The 23,728-nt window shown below is 38.7% G+C and overlaps 1 protein-coding gene across 5 annotated transcripts in view; it reads right to left on the bottom strand.

Annotated features, from left to right (window-relative positions):
• The window catches only part of LOC130918526 (cAMP-specific 3',5'-cyclic phosphodiesterase 4D-like), a 172,059-nt gene that overhangs the window by 134,661 nt on the left and 13,670 nt on the right, over positions 1–23,728 (bottom strand). For 3 of the 5 annotated variants that reach the window (XM_057840280.1, XM_057840282.1, XM_057840286.1), the window contains exon 3: positions 8,646–8,848. In XM_057840280.1, coding sequence (XP_057696263.1) covers positions 8,646–8,848 — 203 coding nt within the window. Of the gene's footprint in view, positions 1–677; positions 2,311–8,645; positions 8,849–23,728 lie in introns of those variants that run through there. The other 2 variants (XM_057840281.1, XM_057840283.1) reach the window with 1 other exon arrangement.

Below are 23,728 nucleotides of genomic sequence, written 5' to 3'. Positions count from 1 at the left end.
TTAAGATAATCGCCCATGTCATTTTTTTTTTTCAGGTTTCAGGTAACATAAAAAATTAACCATTTAATTAATTTTTGACTGTTACGAACAATTTTCATAAAGTTTTATTAAATATATATATAGATAATAAACAGTAAAAATAAATTTAAAAAAAAAAAAACACACACAGGCAAGCGTTTTAAGAGTGATGATAAAAATATCCAGCCAATGATTTCATAAATATGAAACTGTACAAATATTAAATATACATGTGTGTTCATTGATAGCCAGTTTCTATTGATCTACTTTTGTATCCTTACATGTTAATTTCAGAGCCACTTATTTATGTGCACTTATACAATTGAATGGCACACAATAATACAAATGTATAAGATATAGCATTTGAATGATAATGCTTAATGTTGATTCAAACTATCAGACAAGCATTTCTTAAACACGTTTTTGTTATGGTTGTAATTATCAGTGTTAGTGTTATTAAAAAAAATGCACTATCATACTCAGACAGTCACGAATATTTTGCAACTAAATGTGGCAACCTCTCACTATTACACAACAGTAACGCCTCTACTAAAATGTGAAAGACTATTCTTTGATAGAATTCTTAAATTTCGCCGCTCTCGTTTAAGTTTTGAGCGCATAGAACTGAATTTGGAGTTTAACAAGACAAAAGTGGTTACCGTTTGAGTGAAGAGGGCCAGGACAATCGGGGTTTCTTGAGCACGGGTCTGAGTTTCTCCAGGGTCCGGTTACGGCACAGGTAGCGCTCGGTGTCCGAATTGAAGCGCTGTTTGATCCGTATATTTGTTCTGGGCTGCCGCCACAAATGCTTTGGTGGTTTAGCGAGCCCAGCTCCCTCTCTGCTCAGCGCCGCGCACTCCATACTGTATGCTGTCGCTCGTTGTGTAGAAGGACAATTTCTTCAGTAAACAAGATGTACTGGGGGGGAGACTACATTTGAGGTGGACGTAAGAGGAGTCGAGCGCGTGACATAGCGCGCTCCTGTCCACGCGCAACTCTGATGGGGGGACTACTGCGCAGCACTCTGTGTTCTGTATCTCTCTAGCTCTCGGTTCCCTGCCTCCCTTGGCCTTTAAGGCACTCTCCACCCTTCTGGGTCCGAGCTGTTCGCCATCTGTCTATCAATTATGTCAATCGTAAAACTTGTTTTCTAAGCCTTGCAATGGATATTAAGGAGGGAAGTGCAACGACAATTATTACCGGGACGGATTTGCTTTTATCTCTGGTTTATGGCAGTATGTGTTAGGGGTGTGACAAAATATCGAAATGGTGGTATATCGTGATACTTAGTATCCCAAAAGGTTATCGATATGCTCCTGCCAAGAATCGATATATCGTTTTAAAAAGGTGTCAATGTTTTAAAAAAAACAACAACAAAAAAAAGGAAACAAGTTGCTACCACAATCTTCCACCATAATAGTGTCTCAGGTAACTCTAAGGCTGCCATTGGCGGTGCTCGACACCCAATCCATTTAGACTGGGAAAGTTTGTTAATTCAAAATAGGGCTGCAGCTATCGATTATTTTAGTAGTTGATTAATCGATGGACTATTTAGTTCGAATAATCGAGTAATCGGATAAGGACCATAAAAAATTACAATACCTGAGCTGAGCCTCACACGGTATATACAAAAAAGAGGATCTATGTACAACAAAAGAACAATTGGCTAACTTACATAGCAAAAGTCTATGCTTAAATGCTATAAAATGCTAACGCTTTTTTTTACAATGCTCTTAACAAATGGCTCTTACACTAATCCCACAAAAAATGGCTAAATATACCTTTAAACTAAATTATGAATGCATTAAAAAAATCATTAGCTTAAACAAAAACTTAGCTTATGTTGGTCTTAACAGGGAGCAGATGGATTCAGCCATGTGAAATGAGGTAGACTAGAGGGCTGTGTATCCACCCAAATCAAGAAAAATAATTGCAAACACTTTCAAAACAAACCATTACAACGCCACATTAATTAAACGAATACTCGAAGCAGCAAAATTTAATTTGAATTTTTCTAATTGAATACTCGAGTTAATCGATTACTCGTTGCAGCACTAATTCGAAACCAGAGCATTCGCAATCATTCTGTCTGATTTTCGGGCCATTTACAGGTCACTTGCTGTTCATTTACAGGTCATTTCCTGTTGAGTTTGAGTCACTGCTTATTCATTTGGGTGATTCCCAGGTCATTTCCTGTTCTGTAACTCAAAATAAACACGAAGTGACCCATAAAATACCCCAAAATCAACAGGAAGTAACTGAAAATAAACAGGTAAATGACCTTAAATGGCCCAAAATTACCCCATTGCCTGGCATTGGTTACCACTGACGGCCATAGACGTTCAATCCACTTGAACTGGGAGGGTGGCAGACGAATGTTCATTCGCTGCCACCCTCCCAGTTCAAATGGATTGGACGTCTACTAGTGATAAACCCCTTCCAATTCACATCAGAAGCTTGTTTTTCTCATTATTAGTTGTTTGTAGACTATCCTAGAATGATTTCCTGACCAATTTATCGATAATCGTTGTATCGCAATATCGTCAGATCATCGTTATCGTGAGCTTTGTATCGCAAATCGTACCGTATCGTGAAGTAACAAGAGGTTCCCACTCCTGGTATGTATTTCTCAGAATTTATTTTCCTGAGGCAATGCACCTATTTTACATGAGAAAAATCTCACGACACACCAGACAACTAAACAAGAATGTCACAAAAATAACCCTTACTAGGGCATGTCACCATTTCTGTCAATGTAAAAACAAACAAACACACAAAAACAACTTCATAAAGACAGACATCACATTGAGGTCATGTAGGCAACAATATTAACATTTGGTAAACAAGTGTAGCCTACATGACCCAAAATGTGCATGTTTTTTTTAAATTATTAAACTATTTATTTTTATTCATTTTCATGAATAAATAAAATGTATTAATATATAAATAAATAAACTTAACATAACATTTATGATAGCAGAAATATACTCTGCTTATGGCCTCCAATGATACTGTTTTTCTTTGTTTTTTTTTGTTTTTTTAAATAATTTCTTAGTATTAGGGCTGCAGCTATCGAATATTTATGTCATCGATTAATTTATCAATTAGTTCGAATAATCAAGTAGTCTGATTAGGAACATTTATGCATTGCAGAATCAATTTTAGGAGCTGTAAAACAAAGGCTTGCTAAGATTGCACTTTCAAAAGCGCATTAAATGCGAATACAAAATAAAATTCCCCAGTGTTTTTTCAAATGATGCAATTGCACTTTCAATTCACAGGAGCGGTAAATGCATTTAAAAAAATACCTGAGCTTAGCCTCAAATGATCTAAAAAAAACAACAACAAAAAAAATACATGAGGATCGAAGTACAACAAAAGAACAAATGGCTAACTTGCAGAGAAAAGGTCCGTTAAATGCTATAAAAGGCAAAGTTTTTTTTTTACAGTGCTTTTAACAAATCGTTCAAACACATATTCCCACAAAAACTGCTAAACATACTCCTTAACTAATTAATCAATGAATAAACAAACATATTACCTCAAACAAAAACTTACTTAAACCTTATGTTGTCCTTAACAGGGAGCAGCTGGCTCCAGCTATGTTAGATGAGTTATGGCGTATTCACTGTTGCCACTAGAGGGCAGTGTATCCACCCAAATCAATAACACTAATGGTAAATGGTAAATGGTGTTATACTTATATAGCGCTTTTCCACCTTTCAAGGCGCTCAAAGCGCTTTACACTATCTCGCCATCCACCTACTGGTGACACAGCACCAGGAGCAACGTGGGGTTCAGTGTCTTGCTCAAATGAAAACACTTTCAAAACAAAGCGTTACCACAGCACTCTGATTAAACGAATCCTCGAAGCAGCAAAGTTTGATTCGAAGCTTTTCTCAAGTCAAATTACTCGAGTTAATCAATTAATCGTTGCAGCACTACTTGGTATATAACTCGATGCTCACTGACGGCGTAAGATGTCCAATACATTTTGTACGAACGTACTCATGAGTTAAATGAGCATGTATCTTATTAAGGGTTAAAGAATGATCTCTTTTAAATTTACTCACAAGTTGATTCACTCACTGTGCAACATGTTTATCGGAACACAAAGCTGTTAATCTGCAGGTTGCCAAGACATATTCTGAATCAATGGCAACAACTGGATACACAGGTTTGTTCCTTCTGCCTGCTAGATAGATTTATGATTTGTTTCTAAATACATGAAATGTTTGCAGAAATTTGCTGAAAACATGCAAAGACAGCTTAATTTTTTGCTGAATTACTGAGATACAGTATATCATTAAACTACGGGCGTACCTTTTGGGGTTGGAGTTGAGGGGGGGTGAGTTGACATCATGAGCCACCTAATGAGTAGGTCCTCTCCAACTCTATAACAACAGCGCAATCATTCTTACTGTGGCTAGTCAGCACAATTAAAACTTCCTCATTCATAATAAGTCGTCGGACCATTTCTGCCACAATAGTACGTCATTAGCCATCAAGCTATGGTCACAATCCCCCCCCAAATACACCATCCATCAGCATTTATGTTATTTGGGCTGTGACAACGCAGAACAAAACAGTGGCCAGCTAGGCCACAGCAAAACGGCCGCTGGACTAGTGCTTCTCGGCCACTGAAAATATTCTTCCACAATAAACAATGTCACTCTGATTCTGGGGTTTTGTTTTGTTTTCCCATGAAAATTAAACAAAACTCTTTTCTCTGTTGGGCCATATTCTATTATTTTGACGGTATTCAAAAACAGCAAATGTCTGCATATTACTCCATTAATAACATTTGTTTAATAATTTTTAGATTTGCCTTTGTCTCATGTCGATCACATTTTAAGGCTGAGTTGGACCTCATAACAGCAAGGCAGGGTTCACGTGTAATCTCGAATGAATGTTGATTTACCCAAAATGGTAAAGAAAACGAAATTCTGAATGCTAATCAAATGTACTTGAAGTAACAAAACTTTAGAAAAGAACATAGTGAGGCAAAACGAAAAGACAAAGGAAACATTGCAGCACACGACATTCAACCAGCCAACTAAAAAGACTAAGAAAGCAGGGGACCTATTGTAATACAAATAAATTTATATGACAACGAGGAAAACGTGGACAAGATACCAGTGTTGTATTCGTCAACAATGACGACAGTGAAAATATTTCGTCCACAAACATTTTTTTCATGACAATGACGTCACAATGATGCGCTGAAAACTTGTCTTGGGAGACTAAAACATAACAAGATGGATGCCAGTTGTCATCTGACGACACGACAACGAGATGAAAATTCACCATAGTTTCCGTCATAAATTCACAATGTGTGATATTTTGTGTAATTAGAATGCATTTAGCAGTGTTTGGTCGTGTCACTCATGTGGCGTGCTGCGCCTCATCCCCGAGCCTCCCGCCTCACACACACTTGAGTAAGCCTGTGCCCATTCCAGGCTCCTTTTGGGAGACATGTGTCAGGTGCTGCTTGGTAAGTTTTGCTTTCTTATATTGGCTAAATATGCCTTTAAACATCAGTGCTGAGTGGTCATCACACACTAAACTAACTTGTGGCGTTATCATCGCGTTCGCGTTAGCATAGCGTTAGCGTTAGCATTAGATTTTAGCGCGGTGACTCGGTGTCTTCTTAAACTCTTGGAAAACATTTTACATACAGTTCGTAGTGTCCAGGTGAGTTTAATTAATTGCAAATAATGTGCTGTTTTCTTGCTGAGTGTGTATTTTCATCATGAAAATGGTGATATCATTGTCGACTCTACAGTTATGTGCTCGTCTGTCATGTTCATTCGAAATTATTGGAAACTTTTTATTTATGTATTTATTCATGGACTAAAACTTTTGATGTTATAGACAAAAACATTGAGAATTGTCGACTAAAACTAGAAGAAATTTGTCTGTGTTTTCGCTGACTACAACTAGACGAAGACGAACACATTTTGAAATGACTAAAATATGACTAAGACTAAAAAGTATTTACGTCCAAAAGACTGAGACGAAAATTAAAATGGGTGGCAAAAATAACACTGCTAGATTCGAGTGGCTGAGGGAAGCTGATAGAGCAACACCAGGGAAGGACTGACCCGCGCAGTTGGGAAAGAAAACTTAAACAGCACACAAAACAAGAACTAAAAAACAAGATACTGCAAGGAGCAAACTAAAAATAAACCAAAAAACACTGACTATAAAATAGCCCCCACCAGGGTCCCCCCAGAATTGATAAATCTAAATTCAAGACTTTTAAGACCTTTTTTAATGCCATTTCAACTGAAAATTAATACTTTTCTCGCACCCATTATTTAGATAATATTGAATCATATTTAAAAAATAAAGCACTGAACATCAAATTTATTCAATTACTAAGTGTGTTTGACAAAAGAATGCACATTTACTGAAGATACAATTAAAACACATTTAAATATAAGGTCTTGAGATTTTTTTTCCCCAGGATAAAATGGATTTTACACTATTTTTGAAAGCAACTTCAGAAATTACATTTGCAATACAACAGGTTTCCCTTCTAAGAGGACCTAGTCAAGGTGGTAGGTTGTTGATTGTCAAGTTGGTCACCTTAACTGATGATTATCAAGTTGGTCACCTTAACTGTAAAGTAATTGGGAAAATCTTGCAATTGGCAGTGAAAGTTTAAAAAACAGCCACTAATTGGCAGTAGTTTACCATTAATTAACACAAAATAAAAAAGCTACACATGACCATTTCCCTTGGTAATTGTTTTTTTTCTAATCACATTACAAGAAGTATACAAAACCATGTTAATCCTTTGTTAGCTATTGAAGACATTTCTTTTAATCAGAAAGAGAAAATCCATACTCTTATTCAATCAAGAAAAACATTTAAATATACCAGGAGGTGTTTTACTATCACCTACATTATAATTTGCCTATCACCATGCCATGTTATTCAGATCAATGTTACCCCGCACTCGTTCCAATAATAGTGTCAACCGTGTTGTGTATCTGAGGGTGATGGTGGATCTACGACTCCGGTTCATCCACGCTAAGGCTAGTGCACCTACCAATACCCCGTTGAACATGGCTAACTCTTGAGTTAAAACTACGAAATTCACATTCATTCGAAAGGCAAACCATGCAGAAATACATTATTGCATCTAACACATTTTAATTGGAGAAATTGGCAACTTACTTTGAAATGTTAAGCAGGTCCACCGCCTTCGCATGACCCCTAAACTGCGACCCAAAGTATCTGGATGCGACTTGGTCGCCGATCCAATACCTCACATGCTGGTCCAACTGTTTGGACTTGGTTGTCTTGAGGCTTTCGTCGAACATAACAACTAAGGCATCTGAGCAGTTCCTTACGTTAGCACACAGTACTGTGCGATTGCCTGCTGTTGTGAAGTTGATGATAATGATGCTAACAGCGCGCACGCACGAGGTGCATTATGATTTGTAGTGCAGTGCATCGTAAACATTCTACGCGTCATCTTAGTTATGGATTAAAAAAAAAAAAAAACTTTGTCACAGGTATAATTTAGGTTGCACTGAGATGTTCTTCAAAATTAAAACCACGGTGAAAAAATTCCAGACTTACGACAGCTAATTTAATACTTTTAATACCTTCAGTAATGGAAAACTAAATTCAATGCTTTTTTAATACTTTTAATAACCTGCAGGTACCCTGCCCCACTCACACAAGGAATGGACACCAACATCTCGCACCAAAAACAAAAACTGTCCGTGACAGAGGGAGTGGACGGGTTCCACAGTGACAGGAGTCCACAAAGCCAACCCATCAGTACCAACCAGGCAGACGCTAGCACCAGGAGCAGCACATGGTTCAGGCAAGCGCCATGAATGCAAACCCCACGGCGCAGCAGACGCCACACATGCATGGAAGGCATTGGAGCGCAGTTGGAAGGTAGCCTATTGGCCAGGCGCTGCCAGTGGCATAGTGGGGTCTGAAGGTGGCCCTTGGCTAGACACCGCCTGAGTGAGGTCAGAAGGCAGCTGGAGACAGGAACTGGCAGGAAAGCGTCAGATGGCAGTACTGACTAGGCATTGATGGAACGGGGACAAATAGACGCTGTTCGCTGACCGTGGTAGCAGAGGCCCTTCAAGCACTGCAAGCCCTTCATTGGCTCTTTTACCTTACAAAATCATTTTTCATGCTCTCAGAAGACTTCAAGATTCCCCACCACACATTTTCAACACAAATTATTTTACAAATCCGGACACCAAAGTTAATTTAAAAAAACAATTTAAAAAAGATGGAAAGGGACCTTGAACATGAACAGTGTCTTCACATACAGGAGGTAAGTGGTTATCATTATTCTTTATTATGTAACTAAAGGTGAGGTGAGCAAATAATGTATTTTAGAATTGGTTTCAAACTGGTAGGCCTTCAAGTTACTCAATATCCCCAAGAAGTAGCTGTTTTATGACCCTTTTGAAAATAATTTGACCTGGTGGTATGTAGGTAAGGATATTTTCTTTGAAAAATACAGGACTATTTTAAAATGTTTTATGTTTTTTCTTCTGACGAGAGGGAACATGAATTTGCAGTATTAGTATGCATTTATAAAAATGAGTCCAACAGTTTGACGTAATAAACAAAAATTAACTGACCGGTGCTCATCATGACTGGCCAATGCTCGACAGTAGAGAGCCTCCAGGCGATGCAACGGTAACCCATGTGTTGTTGAAAAGCGATGGGTTTCAGAATGGTGATCCTGACACGAGTGTCTCCTCCGCAGTGGCGGGAGCAGCAACGGACCAGAATAGCGTCGCCTGACCACCTGGTGGACCACAGGGAGCAAATCCCGACTACTCTGAAATGACAACAGGAAACAGAGCAAATGAGTGTGGATTGGAAGCTCTTAAAGATTTATTCTCGTTAACCAGCAAGATAGCAGAAATTCAAGGGTCTGCTTAAAAAAAACATTTTTATGTAAACGAATTACATAAAGATTGAACTTAAGTGCAGAAAAATATGAAGATTCATGATTCATGCCCAGAGCCCTATATATGACAGTGAATCTAATCTTGTGTGCATCTGGATCAGCCTCTTCTACCGCCCGCCACACATCTATATTCACCATTATGCTAAGTGGGGTACATGCCGCTCCCAGGGCCTGTTTATTGCATGTGTACATAAACAAGGAGCTTCACTGGTGATATCAATGCAATAAACAACATTGCCCACGAACAAAATATAACAATTCAGTCAATCAGCAGTGAGAAATTGCTGTGTGTCTACACTATAATTGGACTCTCTGTCTCTTTAAAATGACCTCCCCATGAAACCACAATCTAAATGTGCAAACAAACAGGCTAACCAGTGATGGGTGAAGGTCAATAAGACATCAGACCTGCCCACAGCTACGAGACCACAATGTCATCCTATTACTTTCCTAAGAACAAGGAAGAGTGTATATTATACGCATAGTAACAACCACTTTAACTGCTTCAAGCTAATTTGCCTCCAACTAATTTGGCCATTTGTCAGCCTAAATTGAACCTAAAAAGTCTGTACAAACAAGTTGTTGGCTATAAACTGTACCTTTTTTTTAATTACAAAATAAACCATCTCAAGAAAGATCAAAAACGTTTTTTTTAAAAAATATGTATACCAGTGTTTTCACATAGTATTTATAGCACTACCATTAATACACAATTACCAACAGTATTATAATTTGACTAAGCCTATCACACAAAATGCCGTAATAGGTGCAGGTTTTCATTCCAACATATCAAGAGCACAACTCTTCACCAATCTGGTGTCTCGCAAATGTAATTAGTTAATTGCAGTTAGGTCTTGTTTGAGCTGATTGACTTCATTGTTTAAAATTAGTAATGTCAAGCGGTTAAATTTTAAATCACAGTTAATCGCTTTTTTAAATTCGGAGTTAAATTGCGTACGACAGGAGAAAAACAGTCTTAAATAGCATTGTTATGTAAATTAGAATCAGATTTTGAGACGATTCGACTATATACAACAATTTGGCAAAGCGCAATTGACGAAAAATTAGTTAATCTGCCGTTTAGCCATGCCTACCATTATAGGGCTCTAGCATCCCCAACAGGAGGATGACTTCGGCAGGGTCATGGGTTCATCTGATTTAGAATTCAGCCAATTGAGAGGGAATTATTCAGAATCAGGAAAATGCGACGAACAGAGCCGCAAAATGTCATTGTTTCCGTCTCTCTTCTCCAATATTTTTACAGGATATTCTTTTTAGCGAAGTATTTTTCCCCAATTGCTAAATAAATGGTATGGTCATTACAAATAACAGTCTTGTGCTAAATTGAATATGAAATATTAAAATGCATTTATTCAGTACGACATGGCAAAATTACTCCATAATGGTCAAAACTGTCGACTTCACCTTTACTGTCGCCACCGGAATTAGTCCGGCTTTTGTCATTTCCCTGCCCCGGCTTCGGAGAGTGTAAACAAACCAGGAGGCGTGACAGCTAGCTGACATGCTAACCCAAACCGAGTGATATTTCAAACTCTAGACATGTCTTTCGAAGCAAAAAAATCACTTGAAACTACCCGAGATCACATCACATGGCGGCGGGGTTGTCGATTGTCTTCGCCAATCAGCAACCCGCCCAGCGGCGAGCAATTACAGCTCGTCCCCTGCTGCAGGAGGAGAGCATGTTTGCCGGGGAAGCAGCTGGAGAATTACTGCAAGACAAACTGACCGACATTGGAGGAGCGTGCCGCTGCCACATGGTCAACACGAATATGGCGTAAATTAATGCTTAACTACACGGCGAAGAACAGTGAGAGAGCGGCGTGCAGTTGTTCTGAAGCTAACATGGCAGGATGTGTCTGAGGAGAACTTTTCTGCATGCCCATCCATGATCAAACGTAAGTAAGTAGTCCTTTATTTAAAGAACGTTTGTAGTGTTTACTTTGTAATCGCTGTATTCGCGACCATTTTTAACACAAATTTCTGATCGGGTGGAAAATTTGACAAAACAACGGACACACAAAGAGGGCAATATGCCGAGTATAGTGCTCTCCTGGCGTGGGGATGTGCGACAAGCCAACGGTCGTCGGCCGAGTGACATTCTCAGGGGACAAGGAGCATGTCAGTCACAAAATGCAAACCACCTCCGTATTAAAACATGTGCCATGATCCCAGTATTTGACGTAATACAAAACACAATGTTTATTCACTTCCTCGTAAATCCAATGGTCTCACAGTTGTCGCACACTTATTTTAGCCGATCTCGGCGTGAACGGAACTTTCTGGAACCCAAAAAGGCTCACACGCCTCTCCCTAGTGCAGCTACAAAAGCCTGCAGCCGTTTGGCGTGGTGCGAAAAATAAACTAATTAATCTGCAAAATCAGCAGATGCATTGCTTCATAGCATCTACATGCTATAAAGCAATGCTGTATTGTGAGATGCTGAGCCGGGTGACGTCACATTCGCATTCGTCCTAAACCCGAGACTGGTGCCGGAAGTAACTCGTTTTCATGGCGCGGGATTCAAAAATGAATATATAAAACGATCGCTTCTTCACACATCCAAGTGGTCCATTTCATTCTGGAGCATAAAACCACGTGAAATATGAAATAAACATGCTTTTTGGTGTCATAGGCACTCTAACTCGCACTTTTTTTGGTAAGAAAAAGTCCATGATTTAGAAAAAAAAAAATTTTACGTCCCATGATTTAATCAAATTTTAATACTAGTGCCGCCAAGCGATTAAAAGACTAATCACATGCAGCTCATAGTTAACTCGCGATCACATTTGTTTTTGTTACTTTAAATGCAAAAATGATTATATATAAATATATAAAACCAACCAAAATTACAAATACTTGGTGCAGCCTTTTGTTCTGTGGCTCAACCATGTTAGTCTTTACGCATTGCAGATTTTTGTTTTTTTGTTTTTGTTTCCATTGAATTGGCCATTTTCCATAGAGCTACCTCTTTTGTTCTGATTGAAAAGGTAAATGGCACACTGAATAGAGTATCATCGTCTGCTCGAGAAATGAGAGCGTGACAAATCCATTCTGTTTTTGTGAACGGTACACCAAGTACACTATTTTAAGTGTCATGACGGTGCAGGTGCAGCCAAGCAAACAGACGCGACTAAAATCCATACCTTTTTTGGCACAGCCGTTTAAAGCAATTACACAACTTTTTTTTTTTTTTTTTTTCCGAACATTAGTTCAATTGAAGGAACCTGTAAAAAATATACTACAAATAGAGTTTAAGACAGAAGTTAACATACCCTGTGTAACTACACACATTTTTTTTGTCTTACTGTCTGAAGTCAAATAAAACTTAACCTCTCCTGTTACAGGTTAGTCAGTATTTCCAAAATTATTGAATTTTGTTAAATGCCAAAATAATTTCTTTTTTATTATTTTCTTCACGGTCAAAAGTTCTCACACATTTCCTTAGTACCAAGTAGCATTTTCTTTGAACTGCATGATTTGGGTCAAACATTTTGGGTAACCTTGCACAAGCTTCTGACAGTACTTTGCAGGAGTCCTGGCCCACTCCTCCTGACAGAACTGGTATAACTGAGTCAGGTTTGTCGGTCCCCTTGCTCGCACAAGCCTCATCATATCTGCCCACAAATTTTCAGTGGGATTCAGATCAGGGCTTTGTGATGGCCACTCTTAAGACATTGACTTTGAAATCCTCAAGACAATTTTTAACCATTTTGGCAGCATACTTATGGTCATTGTCCAAGACCCATTTGCGCCCAAGTTTTAGCTTCCTGGCTGATGTCTTGAGACGTTGCCTTAATTAGGGATGGGAATTGATACGATTTTTACGATTCCGATTCCATTATCGATATTGCTTAACGATTCGATTCTTTATCGATTCTCTTATCGATTCTAATTTGGGGAAAAAGAAGAACAAACGTTTTGATTGGCATAGAGTTCGTTTAATCAGAAGTCACAACCTTACAAACTCACAATGAGGTCAAAAGAGGCCTAAAGCCTCAATGTTCACTGTGGCAATAAGTGGCAAATACACAAAAATGTCTAACATTTTACTGAAACATTTTTTCTAATAGAAATAAAAAATATTGGTATATATTGGCATATAGGTCGTTGTTCTGCCTTTGCCAATATGTGTCAAAGTGTATTATTTACCATTATATTGAAATGCATGCCTTTTAGTTTTTATGGTGCTTTCACGCTCAAGTGGGGGCGCCCTTGCGCTTCCTCACGCGAAGAAGAACGCGCTCACGTGAAGGAGTGCCGCATCCAAGCAAGTGAGCGAGTTAGTGAGAGAGGGGAAACACTGCTACAAGCCTACGTTCTTTGTTGATGTTTCTAAAATATCTACAGAGGCAACGCCTGTATGTATCATCTTTTGTGTTGTTGTGTGTTTCCACTCGCGAACGGACACTTAAATCCAGTTGTGTAGTGGTTTGAACGATGTGCTAATGCTAGCGAACGCATGCTAACCGTTTGTGTTTTTACTGTATTAGCAGCTAATCATCGCTGATTTATGTTGATGCAAACCTGTTTGTTATTGGGGAACGAAATTGATTTATTTCAGTTTTATTTTTAGTTTCACTCTTCAAGTGATGGTTGAATGAAGTGAGCAAATTATACCAACGTCTTCTGCATCGTCATCTGGGAGTTTAGCTAGCTGTAGGCTATAGCCAGGACTGAGCCTTAGCTTCTCGGTGAGGACAGTGCTGTCGTATTCCCTCCCGACGCAGTTATCTCCACCTTGCAATGACTGCAAGTCGCATTGTTGTAATTTTTTCTCGTGAAGTGAAGACACACATTCGAGCGTTTGAACCTACGTGCTGTCATTGTTATGTTTACGGCTGCAATGCTCGTGCTAAACCATCGTAACCTTTCATTTTCACCCTCTTTCCTGGTGAAGTGTAGCCAAACTTGTGAGTGAGTGGTTCTTGGCGCCATGCTAGTTTGATGCGTCTGGACAACAAGACACGTCACGACGCAATACGCGTCTTTAGGAATCGTTAAGGCTTTTTCATTGTGATGTCGAGGCCTCGAAACACTAGGAACCGGTTCGGAATTGGAATCGGATTTCGATTCCCATCCCTAGCCTTAATATCTTCATGTGATTTGTTTTCCTCAAGAAGTTGTCAACTTTATGAAGAGCTCCTACTGCAGGAAATAGCCCCACAACTTGATGCTCACACCTCCGTGCTTAATAGTTGGGAAGGTGTTCTCTGTCTACAAGATTCTTTCTTTATCCTCCAGAGGTTAAGTTGGTCATTATAACCAAACAGCTCTACTTTAGTTATATCAGACCGGTTTGTCTTGGTGTGGTTTTGCAAACTGTAATCTGTCTTTTTTTTGTTTCTTTTGGAGTAATGGCTTCATTTTTGTGACTAGACTTTCAGCCCACGTCTGTGCAGGACTCGTTTTACTGTGGATAATGACACTTTCTTACCAGCATTATCCAGCATCTTCACAAGGTCTTTAGCTTTTGTTCTCAACACATTTCGACCAAAAGACGTCATCTCTGGGAAACAGAGCCCGTATCTTTCCATGAGCAGTTTGATGGCTGGACATTCCCATGATGTCTATACTTACATATAATTGTTTGAACAGATGAATGTGGCACCTTCAAGCATCTGGAAATTGCACCCAAGGATGAGCCAGAAATGCGTAGCGCTGCAATTCTGATTTCCTTGGTTATTTTTTTTTTTTTTTAATGTTCACATTATTTCAAACAGGGAAGCAGAGTGTTTGAGGTATGGAATTAAAAACATCCCTAGGTGTTTAACGTACATTTAACGTACATATTGTCAGTTAACCTATCAGGAGCTTCCAAAGACATAACCTCATCATCTAGACTTCCCCATGTTCTTTAAAGACATCGAGTGGTGCCTCTACATACGAAGTTAATTCGTTCCAGGACCTTGTTGGTAAGTCGAAATGGTCGTATGTCGAGCAGGATTTTCCCATAAGAATACATTATAATTCCTGAAAACCTACACTAAATCCTTAATAAATACTGCTGGCGAATAGCAATTACACAGAGCAAAACAAATGAATTATGAATAAAAATCAGAAACGAATCGGGTTCTAATGTGGCGGATGTGTTTTACTCGGTGTGCCTAAACGCACCGCGTGGCTAACGTAACAGTGAGAGAGGACTTTTAACTTTCACTTTTCATGTTCAGCTGCGATGGACGGTATGCATGTTCTGTTGCACAAGTTCTGAAATAAATGATTAAAAACCTTCGTATTGTCGAGCCATTTCACAGACACGCACACCACGCTAAGATCTTCATTTAAATGGTAAGCCCCACCTTTTTCCTTTTCTCACCACATGCACTAAGATTTTTGGAACCCATGTTGCTTTCTCTCGCAAGAAAATCCGCCACGCGTCCATCTTACGGCAAAACAAAGAAACTGCACCGCTGTCATAATTTGTCGTATTTCAAGCATGTCGTCGGATGTGGAAACAAATGGCGAGTCAAATTTTACGTCCGATGTCGAAGTACCACTATAGTACTTTTTGTGTGTGTAAACATTTGACCTAAAAGAAAATAATGTAAAATTATCTGAGAAATTCTCTCCCTCATTAAAAAAATTAAATAATTTCGGTAATCCTGACTGACCTGAAACAAAAGAGGTTTAGTGTGATTTGACTTTGGGACAAAAATTGAAATGTGTGTTTTTTCACAGTGTATGTAAACTTCTAGCTTCAACTGTATGGTATAAGTACAAAAAAACATACAGTAGTATACATAATGCTGTAGCTTTGTTTGACTATTGCCTCTCTATAATGGTGATAACAACTTACCAAGGCTGACATTTTGGAAGTACAAATAATATTGTACATGCATCATCCAAAGGGCCTTCAGCATGTTTGTTGCCACTTCAATCATGCATGATGTTGTCTTCGAAAGCAGCAGCAGGAAGAAACCAAATAGTGTCATCACCAAGCTGATGTCCCACCACACGACAAACAAGAAGTGTGAATGAGATGTAAGCACGAAGACTAGTGTGTAATCAGATGGGACATAAGATCCTCAGCAGGTTTCAGCTTTGGAAAAATAAATAAGACGATTGTGTTCTAACTTGCCATACTTTTGTGTTAATTGAGAGGCTGCTGCTGCTGCTGCTTAATACAGCACTGTATTTTGTTTAGAGAAAAAAAATGATTTAAATAATGCTTGCTTTAGGTGTTTCGGGTTTCTGCCTTGATTTTCTTATTTTTGGTTTTAGCCAGTAATTTATATACTTCAGTGAATCCCCATCACATGTCTGTCAGCCTAAAATGGTGAGTGGCTTTGCTTTATTTTGGAAACATGCGCTCTTATTTAATTCAAGCAGTTATTTCAATGCGACACACACTCAGATGCAGTCACTTGTGTAACAATAGCGTTCATTACAATACGTTTCTTGACACCATCCACTGATCTGCATAATTTACTTTCAGAAATTGCACTTCATATTGCATCCTTTTGTGCGCTGTAAACAAATGAAGGTGCGAATCAATGTTTCTTGGGCAGGAAACTGCCTTTTTTGTCATATAAAGATGGTTAATTTGATCAAACCAGATAGTAATTGCTATAACGTACCATCTGCTTGGTAATTTGGACTTAGACATCTGAAAAATAATGAAAAGAAACAGACAAATTTCAATGTGATGTAACACCATGCCAAAAATTGCAACACCTGATCTTCACATTGTGTATGAGTGTCAAGTGTACTACTAACCGGGTAATTATCAGAAGCTCCCACACCTTTCCTTCAATGTTAACACACTGGAAGCGTTATCTGCTTAGCACAGCATGCATGCATGCATACAACGGAATAATAGTAAAGTATCAAGTATATGTATGCGAACAGTGTATGAGAAATAAAACTACATGAGTAAGGTAGTTTTTATCTAAATGCTTTTTCCCAGAATCCTTTCATGTGGATTCACAAACAGGGCTGTTCTCATATAAAAATGGTGCATTGCCATCATCTAAAAGGCAATTGTGTAGCAGTAAAATTGTGTGCAAGCTAAGCCTGTCGCGAAATGCAATAGGTCTATTTATCGCATAGGAAATAAAAATGAGGGTGGTACTTTTCCCGGGTGCGATTTTCGCCGCATGCATGCATATACAACCCCTAGCAAAAAGTATGGAATCACCAGTCTCGGACGAGCACTCACTCAGATATTTTATTATGTTGAACAAATTCGGATAAAAGCTTGTAAAAATAATGAATTAGTTCAAAAGTGCAACTCCTTGACATTCACAAACACTAAAAGAAATGAATAAAAAAAACATTGTGGTGGTCAGTAAATGTTACTTTTATAGAGCAAGTGCAGGGAAATAAATATAGAATCACTCCATTCTGAAGAAAAAAATATGGAATCACTCCATTTTGAGTAGAAAATACAGACACACCCAGTCAATTTCCTTTCCTTAATTAGAGCTGCTTGTTAGTCAGCAGTTAAAAACAGTGCAGTTATCACACCTTGGAGGGCTGCTGGACCAAGTGGATTTACAAGAATCATGGCTCCAACAAAAGAGATGTCTCTTGAGACCAAGGAGAGGATTATCAAACGTCTAACGCTACACGTATGGTTGCTAAAGATGTAGGCTGTTCACAGTCAGCTGTATCAAAAATCTGGACCAAGTACAAACAGCATGGCAAGGGTGATAAAGTCAAGCATACTGGTAGACTGAGGAAGACATTCAAATGTCATGACAAACAACTAAAGGCTACATGTCTTGAAAACAGAACACAAATGAAGAAGAAATGGAAGGAAGCTGGTATCAAGGTATGGGACAGAACTGTGCAAAATTGCCTAAAGGAAATGGGATTTTCATACAAAGCTAAAAGGAAACCATCATTGACACTTAAATAGAAAACAACAAGACTGTAATGGGCTAAGGAGAGGCAATCGTGGACTGTGAATGACTGGATGAAGGTTATTTTTTGTGATTAGTCAAGAATTTGATTTGACAAAGTGATGATGCTGGAACTTTTGTTTGGTGCCGCTCCAGTGAGATTTACAAAGAAGAAAACATCAAAATTCCCTCAGCCCTTGATGATATGGGGCTGCATGTCAGGCAAAGGCACTGCGGAGATGGGTGTGGTTAAATCTTCAATAAATGCACAAGTTTACATTGAAATTTTAGACAACTTTCTTATCCCCTCAATTGAAAATATGTTTGGGGATAATGAAATCATTTTCTAAGATGACAATGCATCATGCCAAAGAGCTAAAACTGTTAAAGCATTCCTTGGAGAAAGCCTCATCCAGTCAATGTCATGGCCTGCAAATAGCCCAGATCTCAACCCTATTGAAAACCTGTGGTGGAAATTGAAAAAATTTGGTCCACAGTAAGGATCCGACCTGCAAAGATGATCTGGCAACTGCAATCAAATAGAGTTGGCACCAAATTGATGAAGAATACTGTTCATCACTCATCAAGTCCATGGTGCAACTAAATAGTAGAGATGTGTTTTGATTGTTATTTCTTGGTTGCACATTTGAGTTGCACTTTTGAACTAATTCATTATTTTTTTCAAGCTTTTTATCTGAGTTTGTTCTACATAATAAAATGTCTGAGTGAGTGCTCGTCCGAGACTGGTGATTCCATACTTTTGGCTAACGGTTGTATTTGTGCGTTCATGTGTTTGCATGTACTGCATGGACTCAGCACACGTGCGTGTTGATTGCATATGAGACTCCAATTCCTTTCACAGATGTTTATTGGTCATCAACACGCCATAGAATGTTCAGACATACAAAATATGGAAACGCATATGGACAAGTTTCCTGAGCGAAATTTGGGCGGCACAATCTTGAAAATTTCTGCTTCGAACTTCTGGTCTAGAAAAAACCTCACGCGTTGCGGTTGAAGTTAGCAGTATGTTGACAAAGTTTAAACTGCAAAATCAAGCCAGACGAACCCACGGAATTTCCAAAAATTGATTCAGTATGGCGTAGATGACACGTAGATGAGATAGTATGATTGTTCTTATCACTTTGTTGATCATTGGTGGACAAAATTATAACAACCTGTCAGCCTGTGTTGACGTGAGGTATAGATTGATACCCCGGCCACGTGAGTGACCAAAATGAGGTGAAATTACAAATTATATTAGTTTTGCCAAATGCAGAAGGGCTGACACGGATTTTGTTGTTACAAGGAAATACTACATACTGTATAAACAAAAATGTGTCATTCTTTTTTATTGCAGATATTGATCGCAATAAAACATTTGGACAACATGATTCCATTTATTGTTTTATTTAAAATGATTGGTGCATGTGCAAAAGAGGTCAATAAATCACAATTTATGAAATTATTAGAAAAACATTAACGAAGGTTGATCATACGACGAATGTGTTATCAGACAGCAGAACTTAAGGGAGCTTCTCCAAACGTTCACCCGACATCACGGAGACCCTCGGCGGCATCTAGACGGGCTTTCTCCCACTGTTCTTGGTAATTCCAATCCCAATAGCATATCTTAAAGTTGCTGCAGTTAAAAAGCTCAAAGTTGGATCTCAGGATCGAGCTGACGGTCCGCCGCGAGGCGAGCTACCATCTCCAGCCCAGCCTCTCGGCAGCCCCCGAGTAGAACGCAAGTATATACAGTGCCTTGCAAAAGTATTCGGCCCCCTTGAATCTTGCAACCTTTCGCCACATTTCAGGCTTCAAACATAAAGATATGAAATTTAATTTTTTTGTCAAGAATCAACAACAAGTGGGACCCAATCGTGAAGTGGAACAACATTTATTGGATAATTTAAACTTTTTTAACAAATAAAAAACTGAAAAGTGGGGCGTGCAATATTATTCGCCGCCTTTACTTTCAGTGCAGCAAACTCACTCCAGAAGTTCAGTGAGGATCTCTGAATGATCCAATGTTGTCCTAAATGACCAATGATGATAAATAGAATCCACCTGTGTGTAATCAAGTCTCCGTATAAATGCACCTGCTCTGTGATAGTCTCAGGGTTCTGTTTAAAGTGCAGAGAGCATTATGAAAACCAAGGAACACACCAGGCAGGTCCGAGATACTGTTGTGGAGAAGTTTAAAGCTGGATTTGGATACAAAAAGATTTCCCAAGCTTTAAACATCTCAAGGAGCACTGTGCAAGCCATCATATTGAAATGGAAGGAGCATCAGACCACTGCAAATCTACCAAGACCTGGCCGTCCTTCCAAACTTTCTTCTCAAACAAGGAGAAAACTGATCAGAGATGCAGTCAAGAGGCCCATGATCACTCTGGATGAACTGCAGAGATCTACAGCTGAGGTGGGAGAGTCTGTCTATAGGACAACAATCAGTCGTACACTGCACAAATCTGGCCTTTATGGAAGAGTGGCAAGAAGAAAGCCATTTCTCAAAGATATTCATAAAAAGTCTCGTTTAAAGTTTGCCACACCATCCCCACTGTCAAACATGGTGGTGGCAGCATCATGGTTTGGGCCTGCTTTTCTTCAGCAGGGACAGGGAAGATGGTTAAAATTGACGGGAAGATGGATGCAGCCAAATACAGGAACATTCTGGAAGAAAACCTGTTGGTATCTGCACAAGACCTGAGACTGGGATGGAGATTTATCTTCCAACAGGACAATGATCCAAAACATAAAGCCAAATCTACAATGGAATGGTTCAAAAATAAACGTATCCAGGTGTTAGAATGGCCAAGTCAAAGTCCAGACCTGAATCCAATCGAGAATCTGTGGAAAGTGCTGAAGACTGCTGTTCACAAACACTCTCCATCCAACCTCACTGAGCTCGAGCTGTTTTGCAAGGAAGAATGGGCAAGAATGTCAGTCTCTCGATGTGCAAAACTGATAGAAACATAACCCAAGCGACTTGCAGCTGTAATTGGAGCAAAAGGTGGCGCTACAAAGTATTAACGCAAGGGGGCCGAATAATATTGCACGCCCCACTTTTCAGTTTTTTATTTGTTAAAAAAGTTTAAATTATCCAATAAATGTTGTTCCACTTCACAATTGTGTCCCACTTGTTGTTGATTCTTGACAAAAAATTTAAATTTTATATCTTTATGTTTGAAGCCTGAAATGTGGCGAAAGGTTGCAAGGTTCAAGGGGGCCGAATACTTTTGCAAGGCACTGTATGTCCATCAACGTAAGTGTTGTTGCGAGGCACATCAAGTTATCTCCTTGCCTAACAGCGTTTTCCCCCTGTAAACAAATGAACAAAAAACTTGTACCACTTGCATTTATGCGGTGCCATCCAACACGTATTTATTGGCAACAGGCTAGCAGCAGCAGTTGTAGTATAAGTTATTAAACTTCATAATTACAATCATCATCACAATATAGCCTAAATAGCAAAGGCAACAAGTCGTTTGATATACCAGATTTTAGGTTTCGTATTTTTAGAGCACATACCTTCAATAACAGGGGCGGCATGACTACACGAACGCCCGGGACCCGCAATATATGTACATCCTGCAGTTTCGACATCTCCCTCCTTGGTTACCAGCACCCATGCTTTGTGGTACAGCGCATTGAGGCACTGGCTTGGTTCTACATCCAAATTCATGAAGACAAAATTCCTGTGTTCGTGTATGAGGACACATCCAACTTTGTGGCTGTGCAGGTACTGGAATGCCTCGGAGCTCTCTCATGGCATTTCCATCTACTGCCATAGAGTCAATAAAATATGATAATATTTTACTTGTGGTCACCCTCGGCCATTTCTTAATGTTGTCTTCACATGTCGAGATGGCAGAAAGATGCAGTAGTTCCAAATCATGTTTTTTCAAGGTTTTTAGTGAGTGACGCCACTACAGTGCCATTGAAGTCAATGGTAAAAAACTTGAAAACAGAAGTCGCTTGCAGAAATGGGGAAGTAAAGTGGAAGTACCTCGGACACTTGTCTATATATTAAACATTGTAAAACGTTAGCATTGCCACATTGAAGCTAATTGAACAAAACAACCACTTTAGCCTAAAAACTATTACTGACACAACATGCATGACGAAAAGAGAAGTGCACTTTAAAAAGAAAATGAATAAATAAATAAACTGTAAGCTATGGTTAGCTGCTTAGCAAACATTTCAAAAATAAAAGCAAGTCATGTTCAACATGTAAATAAAGATTTCTGGAGTTAATATCACATACTTCAGATTGTACACTAAGAATAACTTTAAAATGACACCCATAATGAAAAATCTGTTTGGCAGTGAATAACTTGGCTTCAAATTTGCTAAAGTGCACTTTGCAGGACAACTTGACAGTCATTCTGGATTAAATAAACACTTTTGATGGGCTTTAATTGGCAGAGAAAAAATGGCATTGGGTTTCTCACCTATTTCATATTCTGCACTTAGCTAGCTATCAAATGACTCGTTATGCATTGTGTGTGTTTTTTTATGTTAATTATTTTTAATATAGCTTGTGTTTTATTTAAGAATAACAATGTATCGCATTGGAATGGGTGATTTATTAGGTTTTATTTAAGAATAACAATGTATTGCATTGGAATGGGTAATTAGGATGTATTGTCACTAAATTAGTAGTTGAATTGGTTAAAAAAAATGACAATAATATCGAATATCAGCAATAATTTATGAGACAATATATCGCCTACTAAAATGTGTTGTCGCGACAGGCCTATTGCAAGCTTGATATTTATGGTTAAGAATCATCAGACTATTCCCTACTTGGACTGTGTCAAATTCTAGTGACAAAATGGAACCACATAGGAAAAGCCTGAATCCCTGATAGAATCAATCACTAAAGCAGCAAGAATAATGATTGCAGATGTTTTTCCTTATTATGTATTAAGTCTTTCTCATTTAAAATATGGCTGTCTCGATACATATTTTTGTACTTTCGATTTTTTCGTAATGTTTTACCAATACCTATCCAATTCAGATCAGATACTCGACTTATATTTTTAGACCAATAAAAATAATGCAACCAGTATTACATATATCCTTTATATTTTGGTTTACAAAATTAAATGTATTGCAACAAACCCACATAGTAGACATGTTTGCCAAGTGGTTTGATTTAAAGGAGACAAAAAGCATGGTAGTACTGGAAACGCGAACACCAATGCGGATCCGATCTCCTGACCAAATCCGATCCTCCAAAAATAGCGGTATCGGACACTGATACCGATACGTAGTATCCAATCAGGACAACAGTAATTTGAATTGCGATTTAAAAAAAAAAAAACTGTACAAATGGCAGATACAAACAAGCACGCATATGTGTGTCGACACAGACACACACCATCTCATTATGTACCAGCATCATGTAATCAGAGATGAGAGCATTTAATCAAGACATGCTGTTATTCTAAAAACGCCACAGGGGCAATCAAAGTTACTGCTATTTCCCTAATTGTGAAAGTGAATACTAATTGATCATGAAAGAGCATGGCAGGAAGAGCAAGCATGATGACCTTCACACTGCAAGTCTGATGTTTTTGAGCATGTATCCAAGCAGGTAGCCAGAAGCGAAGCTGCAAAACCTTTAGCCATATTGAATAGATTATCACTCCTAGAGGTGCAAAGAGTCTGATTAGTCGGATTCCCAGAATAGAGCCTGTTACCATGATTTCTGAATTTCCCACACTTCCTCTACATTTTGCAATTGTATATGGCAGAAAACACAGACAAGACTGAAAAAGCAGTTTCTGCTCTTGCACTCCTCTTTAAAAGAAACTGCTGTATTTTAAACCAAAACACTGTTGTGTTTGATAGAACAATATATCTATATGCTGCC

This window comes from Corythoichthys intestinalis, chromosome 7 (assembly GCF_030265065.1).
Source record: "Corythoichthys intestinalis isolate RoL2023-P3 chromosome 7, ASM3026506v1, whole genome shotgun sequence".
NCBI lineage: Eukaryota > Metazoa > Chordata > Actinopteri > Syngnathiformes > Syngnathidae > Corythoichthys > Corythoichthys intestinalis.
This window is presented reverse-complemented; position numbering and strand designations above follow the sequence as displayed.